Source organism: Polyodon spathula, chromosome 30 (genome assembly GCF_017654505.1).
Source record: "Polyodon spathula isolate WHYD16114869_AA chromosome 30, ASM1765450v1, whole genome shotgun sequence".
NCBI lineage: Eukaryota > Metazoa > Chordata > Actinopteri > Acipenseriformes > Polyodontidae > Polyodon > Polyodon spathula.
In genome coordinates, this window is record NC_054563.1 from 4,676,564 (window position 1) to 4,698,298 (window position 21,735).

The 21,735-nt window shown below is 37.6% G+C and overlaps 1 protein-coding gene across 1 annotated transcript in view; it reads right to left on the bottom strand.

Moving 5' to 3' along the window:
- The window catches only part of ddx10 (DEAD (Asp-Glu-Ala-Asp) box polypeptide 10), a 68,544-nt gene that overhangs the window by 37,324 nt on the left and 9,485 nt on the right, over window positions 1–21,735 (bottom strand). The window contains exon 8 of the mRNA XM_041232596.1: window positions 290–407. Coding sequence (XP_041088530.1) covers window positions 290–407 — 118 coding nt within the window. The remainder of the gene's footprint in view (window positions 1–289; window positions 408–21,735) is intronic.

Below are 21,735 nucleotides of genomic sequence, written 5' to 3' on the forward strand. Positions count from 1 at the left end.
GCAAGATCAGTTAACTCCAAAACGACATCCACCGAGGGCTATCTAGGGATATATGTGAAGATGTCTGAGAATACTAGATTGTGCATCGGAAAACAACCATCACCAATGCCTACAACTGTCACGCACATTTTAGATTCACTATGCATATTTAAAGCATATCATTGAGGGTGTAGCTTTATCATGGTTTAAAAACAATAAATAAATACATCAGGGCTTGATACACTATCAAAATAAATACCATTTATCTTATGGATCTATAAAGAGAGACAGCAGTTAAGATATGCAATACATGTCACGGGTTCTTGCGCAAATTTGTGCCAGTGCCGAGCTGATCTGGAGGTCCGGATTGGCATGCCCAGGGAGGCAGCGGGCAGCTCAAAGGGAGTCTGAGCCACAGCTCGAGGCGACTGCACCACCATGTTACACAGAAGGGAACTTTGCTAACATCCAGGAGGAGTGTCCGCTCCGCAGGATAACGACTACGGAACCATTCAACTGCAAGACGGTAGCTGTGAAGGCTCTCCTCAACCAGGACCATCGCAACGACCCAGAGTCGCAGGGAAAATGGGACTTCGGGAGCAATAGCAGTAGGTTAGTTTAAGGGATGTTAATCCCAACCAGTACAGAGGGTTGTCGTAACATAGTAGGTTCCTGGAGTGGGAAGTCTCTTTTGAGATATTGGGCTATTTTCAGTTTTGTTTTCTCTTCTTTATTAAATCTGACACCAGGGCTACCATTGCTGGTACACTTGAGGAAGCACTTGTGCTGAACTAAATCTGCGCTCCTGTTTGGCGTATCAAATACCCAATGCTGGGGCTCCAACTTATTATTATTCAGTGAAGACCAAAGCACGCAACACTTCCCCCCGTTACACAAGGGAAACCAGAAGTGAAGCCGTCCCTGAATTAACGAGGGTAAGAGCACAGGCGCACACAGAACATTTAATTCAAAACATAGCGCTGCCACTTTTAATAAGACATGATCCCTAGTAAATAATGGGACTGCAACCCAGAAGAATAAATGAGGAAATGCAACGCAAACACTTGGTCAGCTAATGAAATCTCTAAATTTAGCTCCAGCTTCATTATTATATCTGAAATTGACATCTTGAAGAAACAGCACAAGAATGCAATACCAATAGAAAACTACACCCAAGCCTTAAAAAGAAAAACAAAGATAGGCTATAAATCAAACTGAAACAGATAAACTCTAACCCAGAGGTATTCTAATTAATAGAGGACTAAGCTACCAAGGGTACAGCTGAGAGACAAGAGACCTTGGGTCTGAACCCCAGCTCATTAACTGATTTACAGAGTATCAGAAACAAAATGCAAATCCTCTCATCTATTAATTCAGCAGGTGAGACACCCTAAAAGTACACATTTAAATTAACACAGGCCCCTTAAGACCATATTTGTGAATTGTGAACAAATATATTATGTTACAATTCTGAAGCCTCCGAAAATTGGAAATACGCCTCCCATTTATAGGCAGTTTGAGACGTGTCATGTCACATTGACATCAATGTACTGCAAAACCTGAAGTGAAAACTTGCCCCAGTACAACAACACTACAAAATGTTCATCAGATTGCGGTCCTTTTACCATTCTGACTCCATGTACCTACACCATTATGCAGTCAATAGAACAGACTACAGAAAATGTCCTGCCTCATTCCATGTCAGCCAAAATGCTGTGATGCAGTTTTTTCCCCTATTAATACTCTGAATGCTAGCTTCTGGAGAATGAACCAGTTTACATTAGAATGAGAAAGTAGATTTTTCAAAACAGATCCTGCAAGTCTGAGCCTTCAGCTTCAGCTCTTTAACTGTAGGTATTTATCCATACACTCAATAGTGTAAAGTAACTAAGTTTCTCGTTAGTGAAGCACAGAATCTTAACTTCAATTATGGGGTGTACTGCACGTGTGCAAGCTTCCTATTCCTTGCGATGGGGAGAAGTGTTGGCTCTGGGTGGTAAGAAAACAAGATCTTAAAATGTCTATCTGCTAGAGCCACACATCCTGCTGAATCTGCAACCGACATAGGTCATTGCATGCCAATTTATATGATGCATGTTCCAAGTTTCTAATTATTCAAGACTGAAGAAAATAAATTTAAAGTCAGAAAGCTATTAACTAAGAACCAAAAATCCTAAAACTTCGTTCAATATCCTAAAATAATTACAGGCATAACCTTATCCCTGCGCTGCATTCCAATTGGCTGAGATGATGTATGTAAATTAGGAATGAACGTCCAGCTGGTATATCCCTGGCACTCAAACTGATAAACTGTAGCTCTGTGTACTTCTTTATTTAACAGTTAACAGGGTAAACTTCAACGGGTTCTCTGGTGTTGTGAATGTACAAATGATGTATTAGCAATATCCACCAGTCTGGTCTGTGCATTATCCATCTCCACCTAGTCTTTATATCACATTCCCTACTAATAATTATAAATGAGTCATTTAGCAGATGCTTTTATCCAACGCGACTTACAGAGACTAGGGGGTGAACTATGCATCAACAAGTGCTCATCCTATTACGCCTCCTCTATTCTTACGTTTGCCAAGCGGTTGATAGTCTGCCTTTTAGACATCTCCTTCTACCTCTGAAGATTCACCGAGGCTGAACATCGATGGTTGTCAAAACCATTACTGCGGGTTGCTTCATATCCAAGTGACACCAGGCCGTCAATCAAGCGAAAGGGGTTAGCACAGCAATAATCCCGGCAGTGCCTTCAGTCAGGGATCTCAAACAGAGTTCCTGGAGGGCCGCAGTGTCTTCCGGCTTTCGTTGTTTGTTTAGATAGTACCCTTTATTTTATTTCAAATTGAAATGATCCCCCCCCCTTTACAATGTTTATGGTAATCGAAAGCCATATTGAACAGTGTTGTTTGTTTTCCTCCCTATACTGAGAATGCAAGTGGGTAATGGAACAGCATTACGGCGGAAGTGGGAGTCATGACCATAGATAGCACTGTATATCTCACACTGTATATTAAACTAGCCAAGAGAAAACACAGTATGTACTGCAGTCACAAACTGTATGCAACACGGTTTCTAAATACACAACTGAGGATGGTTTATTATTTCAGTCCTATACACACTCTTATCCTTCAGAAAAGATAAAGAAATTGATTCTGAAGATACAAAAGCCCTTTTGTTTTTTCAGATCCCATCAGTCAAATTAAGAAGCAAATCTATTCTGCCTCAGGAATTACATTACTTAACTTGACTTTAACAAATACATTATGCATTAGGGAAATGGACAGCTGCAAGAGCTTTGAAAGAAAATGAAAAAAGCTCTTCTTGAATGTTATTATTTTACATTTTTAATACTGAATCACTGCAGTGAATCTCTATTTCAGGACTAATTCAGAGACAGATGTAATATAAAACGCATATCTGTGGTCCAAACCCAGGACTGCCCAAAACACAGCAGTCTAAATTGACCTCAAAGGCTTTGCCAACAGAATTACCCATCTTTTTTCTGGTTTCTGAATAAAACAAATCCTAACAGGCAGAAATTGAAAGAGATAATTCTGGCAGAAGTCAGATAAGATTATGTATGCAATACATGAAAATCTTATTTATTCAGCTCTTTCGCAGTTTGCCATTTGCAGCGATTCATGTTTTTGTTTGTTTCTTTCTTTTTCCTACTCAAAAGCACCAAAGATTTTCAATTATATTTCGCATCGGGGCTGCAGTTGTCTATAGAAAAGGAAAATTGATTTCAGAATTTCTTTTCAAAACATTGCTTTTCTTTCAAGTGCACTTGGGGTTGTTCGGTCTCTAAAAGGTGCATTTATTTTTCAGGTCTTCCTTAACTCTTTCTCTTCCAAAAAAATGGTACCTCTGAAGGTAGGGCTAAGGAAAGGTAATGTCTGTGTTGAATCGTTTGGACTTGCTAGGTTCGCGACATTTTTATTGTTGGTTTACTGCCGCCTTCTGGCATCACAACAGTAAAACCTTAGCACAGCGGGTGAATGAAAAACATGAAAAACAAAGTTCCAGTGCAGAGGCTCTCGCCTCATTGCAGTGTCTGAAAGATGATGCAATGGTGACCTTAGGATGCCCATTTTAAGCCTTTTTAAACAACCACTGGTTGCTGCTTACCAAATGACTGACATCTCCAAAGGATCCAAGAACCGAATCAGGGATGGTTTTATACACTTTCAAATTAAAGTAAAAAGTTAGACAGAAAGCTAGGCGAGCAAGTTATTTTTTTTTGGTCAGGAGATTCGGCGAACACAAGTACAAGCTTACCAGAAATCCTACTAAATCAAATGTATATAAAATGTATATAAACCCAAAAAGAAATTAAACAATTACCTGTAGCGAAATATTCACAGGATAAACTTCTGGGATGACTCTCCAATCAAAATGCATTTCACTAAAGCCTCCGGCCAATAGAGATGCCTTTTATTATGAGGTGCAGCATTTCAGTATCTTAGATTTCGGTTTTGAGTACCATGATTTTAAAGCGCAGCATTACCGGAGAGCACACTAAATTGCTTTACGTAACCATGAATGTTTACCGACTCAAATATATATATATTTTTTTATTTATTTGCATAAGATGTTGATGAGTTGACAGATCTATCTGATGGCAAAGTTCTTCACATTACACACCTGTCAAACAAGTTGGTGTAAAATGGAAACCAGACATGGTATTTATACAATTCTTTCTGATCCCAGTTCCGGAGGGTTGTGGCTACCACTGATACTTTTACAGCCTTTACAGTTAGAGACCACTAAATGACATTTCTAAAGAAAAATTAATTTGAGTACATTTTTTTTTTAACATTCAAAACTAGTAAATCGTAGAGTATATAGTATATCTTCTGATTCTCAGCTGTTTAGAAATAATACAGTTTACTTTCTATGGATATCTGTTCTGATACTCAAGCCGAAAGTCACGTTATGTCAGTCAGATTTCAAACAGGTAGAATGTTCACCGGAGCCGAAGGGTTAAACATGTTTTTTTTTTTTTGTATTGCCTGAAATGCACAAATTCACAAATGTAGAAAGCACATCATTTAATAAGGCACATCGTCTTGTGGCTTTCTTCTGTACTGTACGCTGTTGAATATGGACTTTTTTTTTCATCAGGGGACCCAGCTGGAAGCCGTTCTGCTTGGAGCAGAAATAAAAGGTATACGAGGCAGTGCGGCTGATGATTCAGCTCAGTACAGCCCTTGTTAAAATTTACAGCTGGCTTCCTACCAGGCCGTTGATAAATGCCTAGCTTGTTGATAAATCAGTGTCCTTCCGTGGAAACGAGATTCATTTCAGGTCCAGGGACAGTTACTTCATGACAGTCAACACGCTGCTTGCCAATGAAGGGCACTGTGCTTGACTGCACACTTGCAGGAGCTTTATAGCAGCAAAGACGTATTTATTGATGTATAAGGGTGGAACCTGGTTGTGAACTTTCTAACTAGAGAATGATGACAAACCCTGTGCATCTTGTAAATTACCATGCAGTACAAGTGGAAAGCGGTGCATGTTGCCAGTACATGCAAGTGTATTGAAAAAGGGCACTTTTGAGAAACAGCAGGAGCACATAGATGGTGATAACCAGAGGAATTACACCAGAGCAGTACTGAAGGCAAATTTAAATATAATACTAAAACAGACATAGAAAAAAGTACTGTATAACTTACCATTACAAAAGTTTTTTAAATACAAAATCAGACTTTAGTTAGTATTCATACCCAAGGTTTCACAGACCAGATTAGCACAAATTTTAGACGACTTAATGTAACATTAAGTAAGACGACATGACATGATAAAACAGGCCTTTACAACCACCCCTATTTTACTTTTTTATATTTCAAAATGTAATTTAATTTTCACATAGTAACCAATTACAGTGGTTTACAATGCAATGATATACTATTAAATTGACTTCTTTAAAAAAAAAAAAATTAAAAATCTGTGAGAAATTTGGTATAGTTTTTAATGAAAATACATGAAGAATTTTTCTTATAAAGTTCAAACTGTGTTAATTACAGAGCTGCTGAAATCGTCCATACATCCAACGCAAGGTTGTGGTTGAGTGCAGAAGGAAATCGCTGGTAATCATTAAATCAACTGGTCAATAAAAACCAGCCCAGGGCTCACATAGGGTTAAAGAAACAGGAACTGGAAGCATGCAATACAAGAAGAAACTTAAAGCAACTAAAATGTTGGAACTGCCAACCAAAGTCATACAGATTGCTTCACAAACTAGTCCAGCAGATCGAGAACCCTCTCCTGCTGTACGTGTTAATAAAGGTAAACAACCCTGTCAACACAGTGGAGTATAAACTGGTATCTTGCCTCATACCAAATGGAAATAAACCAGTAGAAAAGAGAAACTGGAGCACTGTTTTAACATGCAGAACAGCTCCAGAAACGTCTGACGCTCAGTAAATTGGAATACAGTACAAGTAGTTCTGTTTCAAGGGCAGAGGCACAATACATTTTCTTTCCATTTAACAATCTCCCCACAGGATGATGACAGAGATAATTTATAGTCTTATCTATCTGCTTTTGCCTTTTATATTACAGATGGGTTCCAGCGTTTGGGCTGGCCTGCCATGACAAGAACATCTGAGGACAAATTAATGCGGAAGCCGCAGTACATTAATGCAAAAGGGAGCAATGTTATAACTAAAAAGCAACCTGCCATAAATTCAAGTGTCAAACCCAAGCCAACAAGCTACAAGGGAAATCCCTTTCACCGCGAGTCACCTCCATAAAGGGTTAACCAAAAGCAAACCTCTTTGAAAGCATGACCCCCCAAAACTCCCAAATTAAAACAGCTGCAGTAACCTGTCTGAGGCTACCTCTCTATTGTTTCCACTTGATAAAGACAATACAAGTCCTTTTTTGAATGCTCTTCAACACAAAAATGAGCCTGAGGGCAAAAAAGATACTATGTTTTGAAAATTTAACTTATTAATAGAGAGTACAATTAAGAAAAATAAATCCGATCATATTTTAGATAACAAGACAAATATTTCTATGAAGAACATGCGCAGTTTAACTGAAAGCTGATATTAGACGGTGTTTTCTAAATTCTACATTTTACAAATGTGACATGCAGTCTTTTTCCATGTATTTACCTTTTCCCGGAGCTAATACAATGATCCTGTTGGTTTCTCTCATGTATCTGCTTTTATTTTTTTAATTTACTAAACAGTTTAATTGTAAGCTTGTTTGTTTTTGGCTATTGCTGCAGCTTATAAGCTAGACCACCACAGCAAAAAACATTGTGACCCGTTCTCAATGGCTTTACCTGGTTACATAAAGGAATTCACTCAAACTACAAGAGAAACAAAAAGGTATACTTGTATTATGGATAAGGCATTGTGTGCAAAACTGTATTCTAGATAGTTGTGACGATGCATCCCTTTTCATACGTGACTGAGCATGTATCATTTGTGAAGGACAGTTGTGTTTCCTGAGGCAGCTCAAATTGCATGGCAAAGAATACTGTATGCAATACCGATAGCTTTCCCGCAGATGCTGGTTGTTCAACTATGCAATCTGTGTTACTGAAAAAGGCTTTACATCTCCAGTTCTATTGATCCGTTTTAGCTCAGAGTTCAATCAAATTACCCTTACTTGGACATGAGCCAATTACCTTTCTGTTGTCCAGCCTCAGACTGATAGTGCATAGCATCTTGCATACTGAAGGCGTGCATAGCCCAGCGAGCCATTCACTGCAATACTTTTCATCATTTGAAAATAAATAAATGTGTGATTACATGTGCCAGTGCATATACCCTGCATGCATGTAGAAACTCGTGAACATATACAATCAGCCACTGATGATCTTCATAGATTTATAATATATTCCCTAAATTAATAGCATTTACTTATACTTTCCTTTAAAAGGGAATTGAATTACTACATGCAAAACAGCACAAAATCAATAAATAATTATACTCCTATTCACATAATTCATTTATTTTGTCCTTGCCTTAATGTATTCCTTGTCTTGTGTTGGTGGGGGAATATATTTCTACAGCCATCTTAATTTATCTAAAAAAAACAAAATCCTGTCAGCCAGGCAGCAGTAGATCTAGGCTAGGTGAGCTCCTTTAGCCACTGGACATCTTCAAGCTGTGTAGTTGTCAGTAACTATGCAAAAAGCTGAATCTCACTGCCTTCACAAGGGGCATGAAATTAGTTGCCCGTCCAACCAGCTCGCCACTCAACACAGAGGCTGCACTGACCAACGGGTGCATTAAGACAGCCTTTGAACATTTGCAGAAACCCATCAATGCAAAGAACCAACTGAAGACAGTCGATTCCACTGAAAAGAAAATCTAATGGTGCACTTCTACAAAATGTAACAATATTGCATTATTGCTTTCCACGTGTTTGTCTGCAGCTGCTACCATCATTTTTTTCAACTTGGCTTGATTGCAAGATACAGCAGCACCTGAGCAGGAAGTAAACAAATTAGCAGATTCATTAAGTGAATAAAACCACAAACAAGTAAATGACTAAGACGCTGATGCACTGTCTAGAGAGTTGAATTTCAAAGCTGAACCAACTCCTAAATTCAAGGACATTAAAACTAGGTCTAGATTTACAAAAACCATTCAGCAGTACCTCTCAAGTCATATTCTGCTGACACAGAAGTCCCAGCTTAAACAAGATTAAGTCATACTCCTCACTGTCCTTCCGTGGGCTCGTCCCATCAGGCAAATATGGTAAAAGATCTCAGCCTTTTGTGGTACTTGAACAAAAGTAAGGCAGTACTGAGTGTTCATCTGCCCACTGTTGGGCTCGATTTATAGCCCTAATCTATACTAATGTATTTCAGAAATGCACTTTTTAAATTAGGTTAACATCATTGAGGCACATATACAAAAGTTGATTGAAAACATTTCCACTTAAATTTATTTTTATTTTTTTACTTTACTGCTAATGGAAACCATGCCTTTGCATTCATAGATCTATTTCTCATTACCAGTAGGAGCAATGCTTCACTAAGTGCATTAGTTTTCTTAGAAAAAAGGCATCATACGTTATCTATTTGAAAGTTCCACAGTTTGTAGTGTTGCAATTATAATAAAATGCTTACAGAGGTAAATACTGATTTAGTAGACTGGTTATACGTGATCGAAATAAAACATGTGAAAACACACGTCACTGTAATTTATCCTCAACAGGGAATACTACTTAACTCCACTGTGTGTATCTACTGTTCACATCTTCTAAGCTGCATGCTTACATGATATGCATGGCTTTTTATATTTTGAGTAGTCAGCTTTTTTGGATTTACAGTTGACAATACTGCATTCATAGGACTCAGCAATATGAGATAATGAATAAATGTTGTGGCATTTACTGGTTTACTAAGAATGTCACTGGCCACCAAAGGCTTGCTTTGACCTTTTCTGCTTATGCAAGCCCTGGAATATCAGTGTTGTTCTATTTGGAGCTACACAATATCAAGTATTTTATTATAAAAAAATAAATGGATCAGCTTCAATTCCAGGGGCAATTTGCCCAGTCTGAGTTACACTGTGGCCTGTCACTTTGTACAGCAAGTATGACAAACTACTATTTCAAAACAGAGCCAGAGTCATAATGCAATTCACACCAAGATAGATTTACGACAAAAAAATAAATAAAAATGTTCAGGTTAGCAAAAAGACAAGGGGGGGGGGGGTTCAGGTTGTAAATGCCGTGGATGTTAAATGCATTGAGTCTACATGTGTGGGAAGGGGCTTCGACAGCTAGTTTTTCGGTTTAGTTGGTTTAACCCTTAAATCATGGTGGCTTTTAAAAGCTTCACAGCAGAAATTTATTCTGTACTGCACCTCAGGATTTGACAGACCTGGACAACAAACACCTGCTCCACTCCCACACAGCAGCTAATGCAGAGGAAAAACATGTACAATATGTTGAATGCAGCAGAATTATCTTCCCTACAGACCCAGAGACCGTGATTCTGCCTTCGTTTATTTTTTTCGTATTTTTAAAGTCTCCCAGCCAAAGCTGATTAAAAACCTTCCTGTGCACTCATGGCTAAAATTAAGAAAAAAATAAAAAAAACATAGGACCAAAAGTCCATGGTAAAAGATGTTGACATGCCGAAGAAACCGATGTCTTTCCAGTGTAGTTCTAAGCTAACAAAGTTCTTTGACAGAAACTGGAATGCTGCTGTGGCAATGACAGCAACATGACCCCAAGGTTCTAAAACATAATCTAGTCAAAACCTCTCAGAGTCAAATCACCTGCTTGTAAATCTTCACAGACTGAGGGGGCATTAAAAGGAAAGCATCTTACTGTTCAGGGAACAGAGTAAAAAGTTTGTAAATATGGAGTTTTATCCACTGCTTTTCAACAGCACATAGTCAATCATAAGTATTATACAAAAGTTTATTTTTGCAGCACTTGAGGGAAACCAGGAGCAAACTGTTAAAATCTGCTTGAGCTCTATTCCTCAGGGAGGCTCCCTGTAGGCAGGCCAGCTGTTTAGATATTTCCACTGCTCATTGGAACTGGGGGTTGACTTTCCTGCGTTGTCAAAAGAAAGTGATAAAGGCAAACTTGCTGTTTCATTCTAAAAGTATTTGATTTTGTTCATTATCAGTATCTACAGTGAAGTTGAATGGTATTAAAGTGACTGTATGCGAGTCAGCCACTCGTATTGTAGGCATCGGCACTTGAGGCTGGATAGCTCAGTTTTAATAAATAGCTGGAAAAACACAGAGTACCACTTCAGATTACAGAGTATGCATAACTGTGTAATAAAATAGTAAAAACTGGGTAGCTAACAATGATTCCAACCGGTGGACTAAACGTGTAATTCTAAATGGCCTGTACCATGAAGTGTCAATGTGATCACAAAGACTAACATAATAGCACAGCAGTTTTCCCATTAACCAAAAGTTAATTACCCATGTATTACAATGTAATAACACGGCTATCCATGCCCTGTAATCTCAAGTATCACTGAGCACTGTCTGTAGGACCACACAATGCTCAGTGGGCTACTAACACAGGGCAGGTGGTCCAACACCACTTGGTGATGGTTACTTAAGATATGAGCTTGAAAGGAAGCTTAAAGTTGCTATGGGAATAGTCCACCACCCATGTTGCTTGAAGGAAATTCAGCAGAAAGCAAGCATGTGTAGGACAAGCAGAAAGAGGAAAAACAATACAAGATTGTAGCACCCAATAATGTATAAAAGAAGAGCTTAGCGAGGAGCGATAAGAATCACCTGAAAAAAGACAAAAAAGCTTGAGAAACAGAAGAATCCCAAAAACCACCCTGACCGTGACATGAACGGCACAGCTGATTGGCTAAAGCCAGTGACTCTAATGCAGGCTGTTCTTTTCTCATTATACATTAACTTGAACTACACTGATGCAAAAATGTGTCAAATGCATGTATTGATAGACCAACAGACACCTTCATTTACATAACCCACATTCTAACAGTGAACAATTTCTGGTAAAGAATAATAACACAATTAGATTGGCAAATATAACTCCTTTACCGTCGTCTGGAATATGTGTGGAAAAGACAAAGCTCCAAAGGATCAATAAAATAAAAAAGGTACACCAAAAGAATGTTTCATCTCTTTTTTTAAACAGGAAAATAAATAGATGGATAGCTGTACTTTAACATGGTTTATTTAAGTATTAGAAATATCCACATCAAAATGAAAAATAAAACATACACTGAGCATCAAAATAAACTTATCACTTACATTTGAGCATCAAAAGAAACATATCTCTTATATTTGGATAAAATTCACTAGATGTGATCTAAAAACGACAAACTCTGTTTTAGAGCAGGTGCAGTGACTTTTTATTGTGCTGATTAACAATTGACATCATGAAGATAATGCAAAATGATCTGTCAATCTTGGGCAGGTGTTGTGACTCTTGGTCTCCCAGTTCGTGGCCTGTCATTGACAGAGTGTGTCTGGTTATACCGCCTCAACAGGTTTGAAATTGCTGGCTGTGAGCAACCAAGACGACGAGCCACAGTACACTGCCATAGTCCAGCCTCCAACATTTGCACGAAGGCACTGCTCTCTTGACAGAGGCATATTGTTTTTCTTTATTGCTTTTATTCAAGCTTGAAATTCAACAGCTGAAATCACTCCATATCCAGTGTGCAATCAACTCTCTCACTAATTAGGTGATTAAGTGCATATGCTTCAGTCACAGTCACTAAAGCGCGTCGTGGTCAAGAATAATGATCGAGTGATTAAAAAGAAACCAAAAACATTTTGTCAATGTCCATCATTTATATACCTTTTTTTTTCGAAAATAAATGTGTTATAATAGTGATAAATTAAGTTTCTATTGATGCTTAGTATATATTATTGGTATTTAATGTGGATTCGGAAATTGATGCCAAACAGATTGACATTCAAAATGCATGCCGGGGAACCAGATTGCAATTAAGCTGGAACTTCAGCTTACTGATAAGGAAGGCCATAATAAAACTACTTTGAAACTAAACTTCTTCCGAAATGATCAATTTTGCATGCTAAATATTTTTTTTTTTGAAGTTGCAAAGAACTCAAGCACTGCAAAAAACAAACATGAACCAGATTTTAGTTCTTCTGTGCGGTCTATCTTTCTGTAGCTTATTTACAAATGGACACAACACAAGACAGAAAATGCTGGCAAAGATTAAAAATAAAAAATAAAACTTAATTTTATGCATGTCTCCTCGCCCACTGGGATGTGGCAACGCAGACCAGCGTATCAAATCTAAACACACAGGCTTGCTGTCCAAAAGCCTTGACAGCAATCCTCATGCTAGGCTGAATGCTCACATTCCCACATATTTAAAACATTATGAAAGAGTCTCTTGATTCCCTTACGCTTTCATTAAACCTTTATCGCTACGACTGCACATGGCTGCTGAAAGCAGCAACAGTACATGGAAGGGAGCTGACCTTCACGAGCTCCAAGTAGAACTCTCAGCTCCTTAAGATGAACAGGATTAGACAACAAAAAAACCTGACCTTTCAATGGACCCCCCCGCAGTCTACTCATCCCCAGACAACTGGATTAGAATCTGAGGCAGACACTTCGGTTGGGAGGATTACATTGTATTTTCAAATTTAATTTAGAAAAAAAAAAAAAAAAAAAAGAGAGAGAATTAAAAAGAACAAAAATCACATCTTAACACTGTCAAAGAGGTGGGTGGTTTGCATACATACAGAATATAAGGTTATTAAATTGTTACAGAGGAACAGGCTCTAACTTTTTAGGTCAAAATGTATTGATTTGCACAAACTTTGGACAGATTTGGACTTGTTTACTTGCCAATACAAGTGTATCTAATACCCCTAGCTGTAAGTGTTTAAACCCCCCCCCACCCCCGTCTATAAAGCAGGACTTAAAAAATTCCACTCATGTACTGCATGCAGATTAACAGTTTTCTTTTCAAGGGTGCAATCTCAAACTGCCAAGCAGCTCGCTTGTTTTCTCTACAATACCTCAGGGTCAGAAGGCAGCTCTTCTGGTCCCGCCAGTGCACAGCATGTCGTGTTCCACCTGCCAGGAGTGCTGTAAGCCAAACGGAAGCTAGTCTGAAGTGGGGGGCTATGGAGTAGGGCTGCAATGAAGGGTACACAGACCTGTGTCTCTTTTTACTCCCCGATACCAAGGTGTAATAACGACAACATTAAAACAAGCTTTGCATTAGCAGCAAGTACATCTCAATAATATTAAACTGTAGCAACTATTCTTCTCAGGAACTAAATAGGAAAGAATACATAACACCTTTTATGTATCCATTAATAATAATAACCATGTGGCTTCCAATACAGAATGCTTTGTCTACATTTATTGCGCAGTTAATGTATTGTGAGTGTTGTACCCCAGAAAACAGACTAAAAACAGTAAATTATTTTATTTTAATGAAGTAGATTAACTAAGAAAAAGCATGCACTCCAAAATGCGCAAGTACAAAGTGCAAAATGAAATCAGTATGAGAAAAACATTCCTCACAATGCTTTGCTTGGATGCCATGTTAATATTTACGTTCATTTATCAGTTCGGATTTGGAGGACTGCACCTTTAAGTTTCGTTTTGTTCTACTGTGTTTGCCAGAGAGAGACCAGTGAACAATAAAGTTAGAAAAAAAAACAGATGTGACATAAAGGGATAAACAGGAAAAGCGAGAGAAAGAGCACTAAGATATACTCCTGGCACATACTTGTTTTTAACCAAAAAAAAATCCCAAACAGCAGAGGGGTTTTGAGACATTTCTTTCAATACAGCTTATGCAATGTTTGCTGTCAAGATGGCGAATGAAGAAATTAAAAGTTCTGTATCTGGATAACCTGAGCTGGAGGGAGGGGGTCGGACGGTGTTGAGTTTTCAAAATTAAAATGTGTTAGAGTATATTTTTTCTGTTTGAAACATATTCTTCCACAGCACTTCTCTTGCACCGTCTTGTACACTAGGTATTCAATACATATTTTACTGAGGCACTACAACCACTGTAGGTACCCCCACCCCCAGTGCTTTATCATAATAAGCCCTGCTCCATACACGCCAGCTGCACCATATAGGGTTGCTACGTATATTGATTTGGTAGTGGATTTGAATACAACTTTAAGTAATAAGCATTATAGAAATCAAAAGATCGAATTTTGCATGCAAGTGAAATTTAATGTATGATTTTCATTGTATTATTTTCAATAGTATTCCCACACTGTCAAATGGTTTCTGTTAACAGAATATTTTTTTTTTGTGCGTGAATGCCACCGGACAAACCTTCAACGGTTTACAGCTAACTCGATATTCTACTGCACAGTTCAAAGTGCTGCTTCTGTTTAGTAGCTGAACGTCAACAATTCCTTAACGTCTTCCGGTCTCCAGTTACTACCTCGTTCTTAATCAGCCATCGTACTTGAAAAATAAAATAAAAATGAAAGCGTGTAACACCGACGACAAAAACACACAACATGTCCGGTAGAGTGTCACGTGGGATGCTGACTTTCAATCCACGGCCACTATAGCGCTTCAGTGCCGGCATAGCCTTTCACACAGGAGTTGTGATGCTTCAGTGCCGTCTCTTTACCACCTCACGAGGTGGTTCAGAGATGGTACAAAATGACGGCTCTGTGACGGCATAGGCAATTCACACAGACCAAAATGCAGCATCAGTGCCGGTTCTGAGCCATCATAACTCGTCTGTGTGAAAGGGGTATTAGACTGCCTAGTGTTAAAATCAGGGTGTGTGAAACCAGCCGATAGTATTTAAATATCATTTTAAAACACATACAGCTAGGAGTACTGGATACGTTATATGAGCCAGTAAAATAACTCGTTCAAATCTCAATGAACTCTATGCAAGCCAATCCCATATACAATAGCAATCTCTATACTACTATTTTGACCTAATGAGTTCATTTCACATTTTTTTAGTAGCCTATGGGAAAACTCATGACAGCAGGTGATACTGTTACCATCGTTATTCAGCCACGTATCACCTGACTCAAAGTTTTAATTTCAGTACTTGAAGGCATCCAACAGGTATTTCCATTACCATGCTATTACAAGTTTTCATACTTGAATTCACCCTTAACTAAGAGAAAAACTGAAGGGTAATAAATCACCCACACCCATGGCGGCTACTACTTCACAGCACGTTAACCGTTTCTGCACTGGCAAGCACTCTCTCATCATAACATCCAAGCTTTACAAGCTGCTGACAAGACCCAGAAAAATCAAATCCAAACAAACTCAGTTTTACTGTAAAACCAGTTAACATGACATTCACCATGCATCCGGAAATGAATACAACACAGATCATGGAGACTAGAGGTCCAATGGTTCATTTTACTTGATTAAATCATGTTGCGATGGAGGTGTGTATCCTGACCAAAAGCACTACGGCCACCAAAAGTTTTTTTTATGAATGATGATTACATGTGTTGTACAGTATAGTTGGCATGAACACACAAATTAGGTTTTGAGTTTAAACAAAATAATCCATCACTGGTGACCATTTGAGTGTACTACACATCACACAAAGAAGTCTATCAGAACCATGGTATGGTGCTTCACGTTGTAAAATGTCACCCTTATTGTTTCATAACCTCAGTGTTTGTTAACTGGCCCTAAAAAGTGTTATAGCCATGGAGACGTGTATTTATCATGAAGTTGAGGGCATGAAAACCATGTAACAGACTACTTTTTCCAAAGCGTGTGCAAAGTAACAATGCTTTTGTTGCTTTGCACATACTTGTACAGACATACCACATAATTTTGCATAATCTGATTTTTTTCTGTGCATAATTCCCTGGGGTGGAAGTTTACTCTTCCAGCAATGTGAACTGCTGCACTGAGTTCCCATTCGACCGTTCAGAAAACCAGGCCTCGGTCGATGAAATAATCTTTGCTGACAAACGAAACAGCTGTTGACATTATGAACATTGAACCAATGTGTTCATAGGGCCTGCTGTAAATTGAAGACGGCCCTGCCTCCCCCCCCCCCCCCCCTAGCCACATGTATACAAACTGCTGAGGGGATCATCTCTATTCAGAAAGCGTCCATCCTGCTTCACTGGAGATGTGTCATTCCAACAGCTATGAAAGACACACTCATTGGGACACCTGAAAAGATTATTAAGGGAGTCCTGGTATAGACTGAATCTATTATAAAACATACATGCCATGTTTAACCCTACATGTGTGTGGGGTAGATCATCCTCATCATCCATAACTAGTACTGTGCTATTGCTGGGCACATACCCTACGAAGGGGAGAAGAAAGCTCACACAAAACGATTACAAATCTGAAGGCTAACTGTGTCTATTTCAAAGGATTTGATAAAGTTAGACTGAAAGAGAAACTGACAAATCTATAAAAGTCAAAACACTAATGAAACGCGTTTACATAAGGGGGTAACATACATCTATTGCAATGTGAGGGCACTTAAGTACGTAGTGGAAACTGGACAGTTTGGCTCTCATTCAACATTCACTGCAAGTTGAGTGGTATGGAGTATATAAGTGGAGAAGATTAAAAATGAGATATCGTGTTCAATAGGAGACAGACATAATCTGTTCATGAGGCTGCATGGTTTTCTAATCATATTACAGCTATAAGATTCCACCATCTAATATGACAGAATACAAGATTCCAGAAAGATCTATATTATATTATTATTATTATTATTTAGGACTTGCACCTAACCTCGATTTACCAAAATGCAAAAAAAGGATAATACATTCAGCAAGCCAAAAAAATACATACGGTGTTACTGGAAAGATGAAGCGTCTTTTAATGAGACACCACATGCAACGTATTACCATACAATGCAATCCATTGTGAGGTTTAATAAAAGTGTGACATTTGTTTAAATGAACCATTTTAATCTGTTAAAGTAAGGTTGTGACCTTTCTGGATCATACCCAGGATCCCTTGCTATTTTAAATGTTGTCATGACAACCACATGATTTGGTAGTCTACATATGCCTGCATACAATTAATGTTATACATTAGATCTGCAACTTAGTTTGGAAAATTCCCACCAACGTGATATATCTTCTTTAAGTAATCCAAGCACGAGAAGTGGAAGGTTTCAATAATGCTTCGTCTGCATCTAGGACAAGCATGCAAAACTATATTCTAAAGATTTACTCCAACTCACTTGCAATAGTAATATTTTGTTACATAAATAAAATGTCCTTGCATTCTTTGAATATTGTAATCGATACATAATTCATATTTTAAAATCAAAAACGAGCGAGTACAAATTGATCCCCCCACCAAAAAAAAAAGCTGACATCTGCAGTTAACAGTATGAGGTTATATTTCGTTTGTGGTTTTGCATGCAATTGCATTCATAAGATGTTTTACAATTGTACAAGATCCTCTACTGCAGAAGATGTTATTGTTGGTTACAACTGGCTGCTATCGCGCAATTCATCTTCAATCTGACAGAACTATCACATTGTGTTCCAAGAGACTTTTCTAATCTTAGCTGGAACACAATTTGCTTTCCAGCCTGAGGGTTTAGGCCAAGATACGATAACCAGGGAAAGCCGGTGACCCCTGTGTGACCCCTTTGCCCCTTAAGAAAACATTGTGTTTCTGGGAATCCAAAGCCTAAAAAGTTGCAAGGATATTGTCATGAGATTTTTTTTTTTTTTTTTTTTTTTTTTTTAAGTAATTGCATAAAATAAATGAAATAAGCAGACTCTACCTCTTCAATCTTTACCTTTACCTCTTCAATATTTCTGGTTGCAACTTGTGTAAAGCACTGATGTAACCAATAAAGTCAGCAGGCAGGTATGTCTAAGTGCTGTCAAATGTTAATTTGAAAAAGCATTTAGGTATTTTTATATGTTTAAAAGGTAAAATAAACATTGTTTGGTTCAGTTTTGTTTCTCACACAGACTAGAGGACAAGGCGGGGATGTTGCCAGCCTCAAATCAGTTCCTCTTAATTGTACCACCCGCCTGTGTTCAGCTCCATTACAGTAATAATTGGTCATTAAAAAGTGGACGCCCCCACACTCACGTCTTCGTTCTTACTTAATTGGGGAAGTGTTGTGAAGAGAAATGAATTGCTTTGTTCTGTTGATTGGCATCTGGTTGCTAAGCTTCTTCTTCACTAACTAGACATGTTTGATTATCTTGTTATTTTGTAATTGTATCTCTTAAAATTGTGCTGTCTAATTTAAAACAATAATAAATTGTCTGGAATTGAGGATGCATGGATAGTTGCTTTTGAAAGATAATACCAAACAGTTAGAAAGTCAAATTATGATCCCCCTTGCTTTTTATCCATACATTTTATCCATACATTTTATATATATATGTATTTTAGATAATATCTTTTTTGGGTGCAGTGCAGTTTTTATGTGAATTGTGATACCCTGTTACATGTATTGCACTTAAATTGCTTTGTTTAGCTCTTAAATAAACCACTCACCCTGTCGGCTTGTGATTTACTGGGACATCCTCTGCGGGGAATAAAAACCATATACCACAAACAATCATCTATCGGCTTATATATATATATATATATATATATATATATATATATATATATATATATATATATATATATATATATATATATATATACACACACACACACACACACACACACACTGCAAGGCAGCAGTAATACTATGTACTCTCAAATACAAAATGTATTATACAACTGATTTATGTACAATGTAATGAACTAAATGTAAATGTTGTTTCTGTATTCAATAAAAAATAACAATTTAAAAAAAAAAAAAAAACACCAAAATAAAGACATTTCAGTCAGAGCTACAGGGAGAGGAGACTGGACCACAAAGGTTAATTCCATAAGCATATCTAGGGAAAACAAGAAATGAAGTCCTTAAATAAAAGACAGATGGGAACCTCTTGCCTATATATTTGTCAAAGAATATTCCTTTTTAGTACTTCATTCTGTAAGCACTTTGTGGGTTTTCCCCTCTTCAAATGTTTATCTTGGTTTTCACAATGCTCATATGCTTTGTATGGTATAATTAGGGCTTCTGATTTTCAGTGTTTTACCCCAACTTTTATACTCTGCTTTATGAATTCAGTTGATACCGGTTAAGGCATGTATCTCAAAATCACAACTGAGAAACGTTCTGGTAGTAAAATTGATTTCATTTACTGGTTTTGTCTGTAAAACATTTTTAAAAATTGGCCAAGTCTTAATTTAATTACAAGCAGAACGTACAAACGGGTTAATAAGCAATGTGTTAATAAGCAACTAATCTTTATTAAAGCTGGACTCACTTTACTGCAATTGTTACCCGTAACTGTATTTACATTAATAAAGATGAGTCACTTCTGCTTTGAAATGAAAAAGAAAAACTTCTGATTTAAAAGCCCATTTAGTGGTTTCACAGAACAAAAAAAAACCTGGAAATTAAATCAATTTTACGATGAACGCGTTTCTCAGTTGTGATTGAGATATACGAATGGCTTAACAGGTAGAATTTTTTAAAAGGAGAGTAGAAAAGGTCGGGGTAAAACACCGAAAATCAGAAGCCTTCGGTATATTATAAAAAATGAGTTTCCATCTGGTTATTGGATTCATGTTTGATTAAACTAAGAGCAATGCCATCCCGTTTTTAATTAGGTTACAGGAATCCTTTTATCATTCCCTTTCCTTGCAGTCTACATGTGCTGCTGACAGGTTTTGGTGGAACAAAGGGCACACTTAGCAATTAGATAAGTTAACTGACATCAGGACTCATGCAAGGTTACATCCAGTACATATTCTAGAAAAACAGGCGTGGTTATTACTTATGTAAGCATTAATTTTGCAAAACATGTTTAGTTGCAAAGTCAGTTAGTCAGGACACTAGTAGAAATAAGAGCTAGTTCCTGGTTAGAATTCAAAAGAGAAGTTTAGGAGTGTTGTCTTTGGTAAATCAACAGCATACTGTAGCAACAGGCAAACTATGCAGATACCAAATACAGTGTTTAGAATGCAGTGATTAACTTGTCCATTTTAGCATGATCTTTTCAACCTCACTGCTTGAAAACACTAAAACTGTTGCACACAAGACTCAGCAGCTACCATAACCAACAACAAACCAGTCAGCTAGGAATCCACCAAAACAAATAAAAATGATTCTGTCAAGTTTCGCAACGATGTCACTACACAGCCACTCCCCCTATTGATCTTTCAGTGCGCAAAGACAGTTCTCTGTCAGGTCCAATCAACCGCCACTCAAAGTTATTAAAAGCAAGTGCACACCGGTCATGGAAAAGGTGAAGACACGTTTGCATGCTTCAGCAGACTCACAATTGTCTGGCTCTGTGGAAGAAAGGAAAACAAGCTTCACACTTCACTCTTAACTGAAGCTGTTACACCCGGAGGGCTGTGGTCGAACAGCTCTTTACAAAGCAGACAGCATGCCTTCCAGATGGAGAGAAAGACGTTGCATCATTTTATCACGCTGGCTTCAAAAGCACATCTTCAACAGAGGACAACCCGACAAAGAAAGGTCATCTATTCCAAAGGCACAAGTTTGGAAGTACTATGATCTGATTATCAAGATAGTAGGCAAAATATTAAAAAGGTGTTGTGTTTTTCTCATTTAATAGGGTATTTACAATATTCTCCTGTGTAAAGACATTACTTTACTTTTTTTTTTTTTTAAACAAAAATCAGACAATTATGGTCATATGACTTAGTGGATCTTTTAACTCCAGGTTTGGTATTGAAACAAAGAAATAGAAGAAGCAGTCTGCTGGCATTGATAGCAAGTGTGGCAAATTATGATCTAAAAACGAAACAGTAAAATCACACAAGACACACAGTCAAATAAAACAGGTAATAAAATAAAAATATATTAGGAAAGTGTAGATCTTAAAGTTTAATGCAAATACAAGTTGTGCAGCCCTAACCAGAGTAATCATTTTTAAACTTCTCTCGGTTCAATTTGGAACACGCATCAGATTCCCACACTTGTAGCACCAGATCCAACTAACCAGCCTTAAGTCTGGCTTACAAGGAAGCACTGATAAATTCCTATAACTGTAACAAATATTAGATTGTTATTTTATTTAATCTTTTGTGCTTTAGATCTCAAATTAAGTTGTTGCAAAACTAATTTTAACTGTTTCTTTAATTTTCAATGTTCTTTAATTTAGTTGCATTTCGAAAAATAAAATGGTTCCCTCACTTAACGACGAGTCATTCTGTTATTGAAAGAGTCTGTTAGTCCATTACTAAGGATTTTTAGAGTTCCACTTC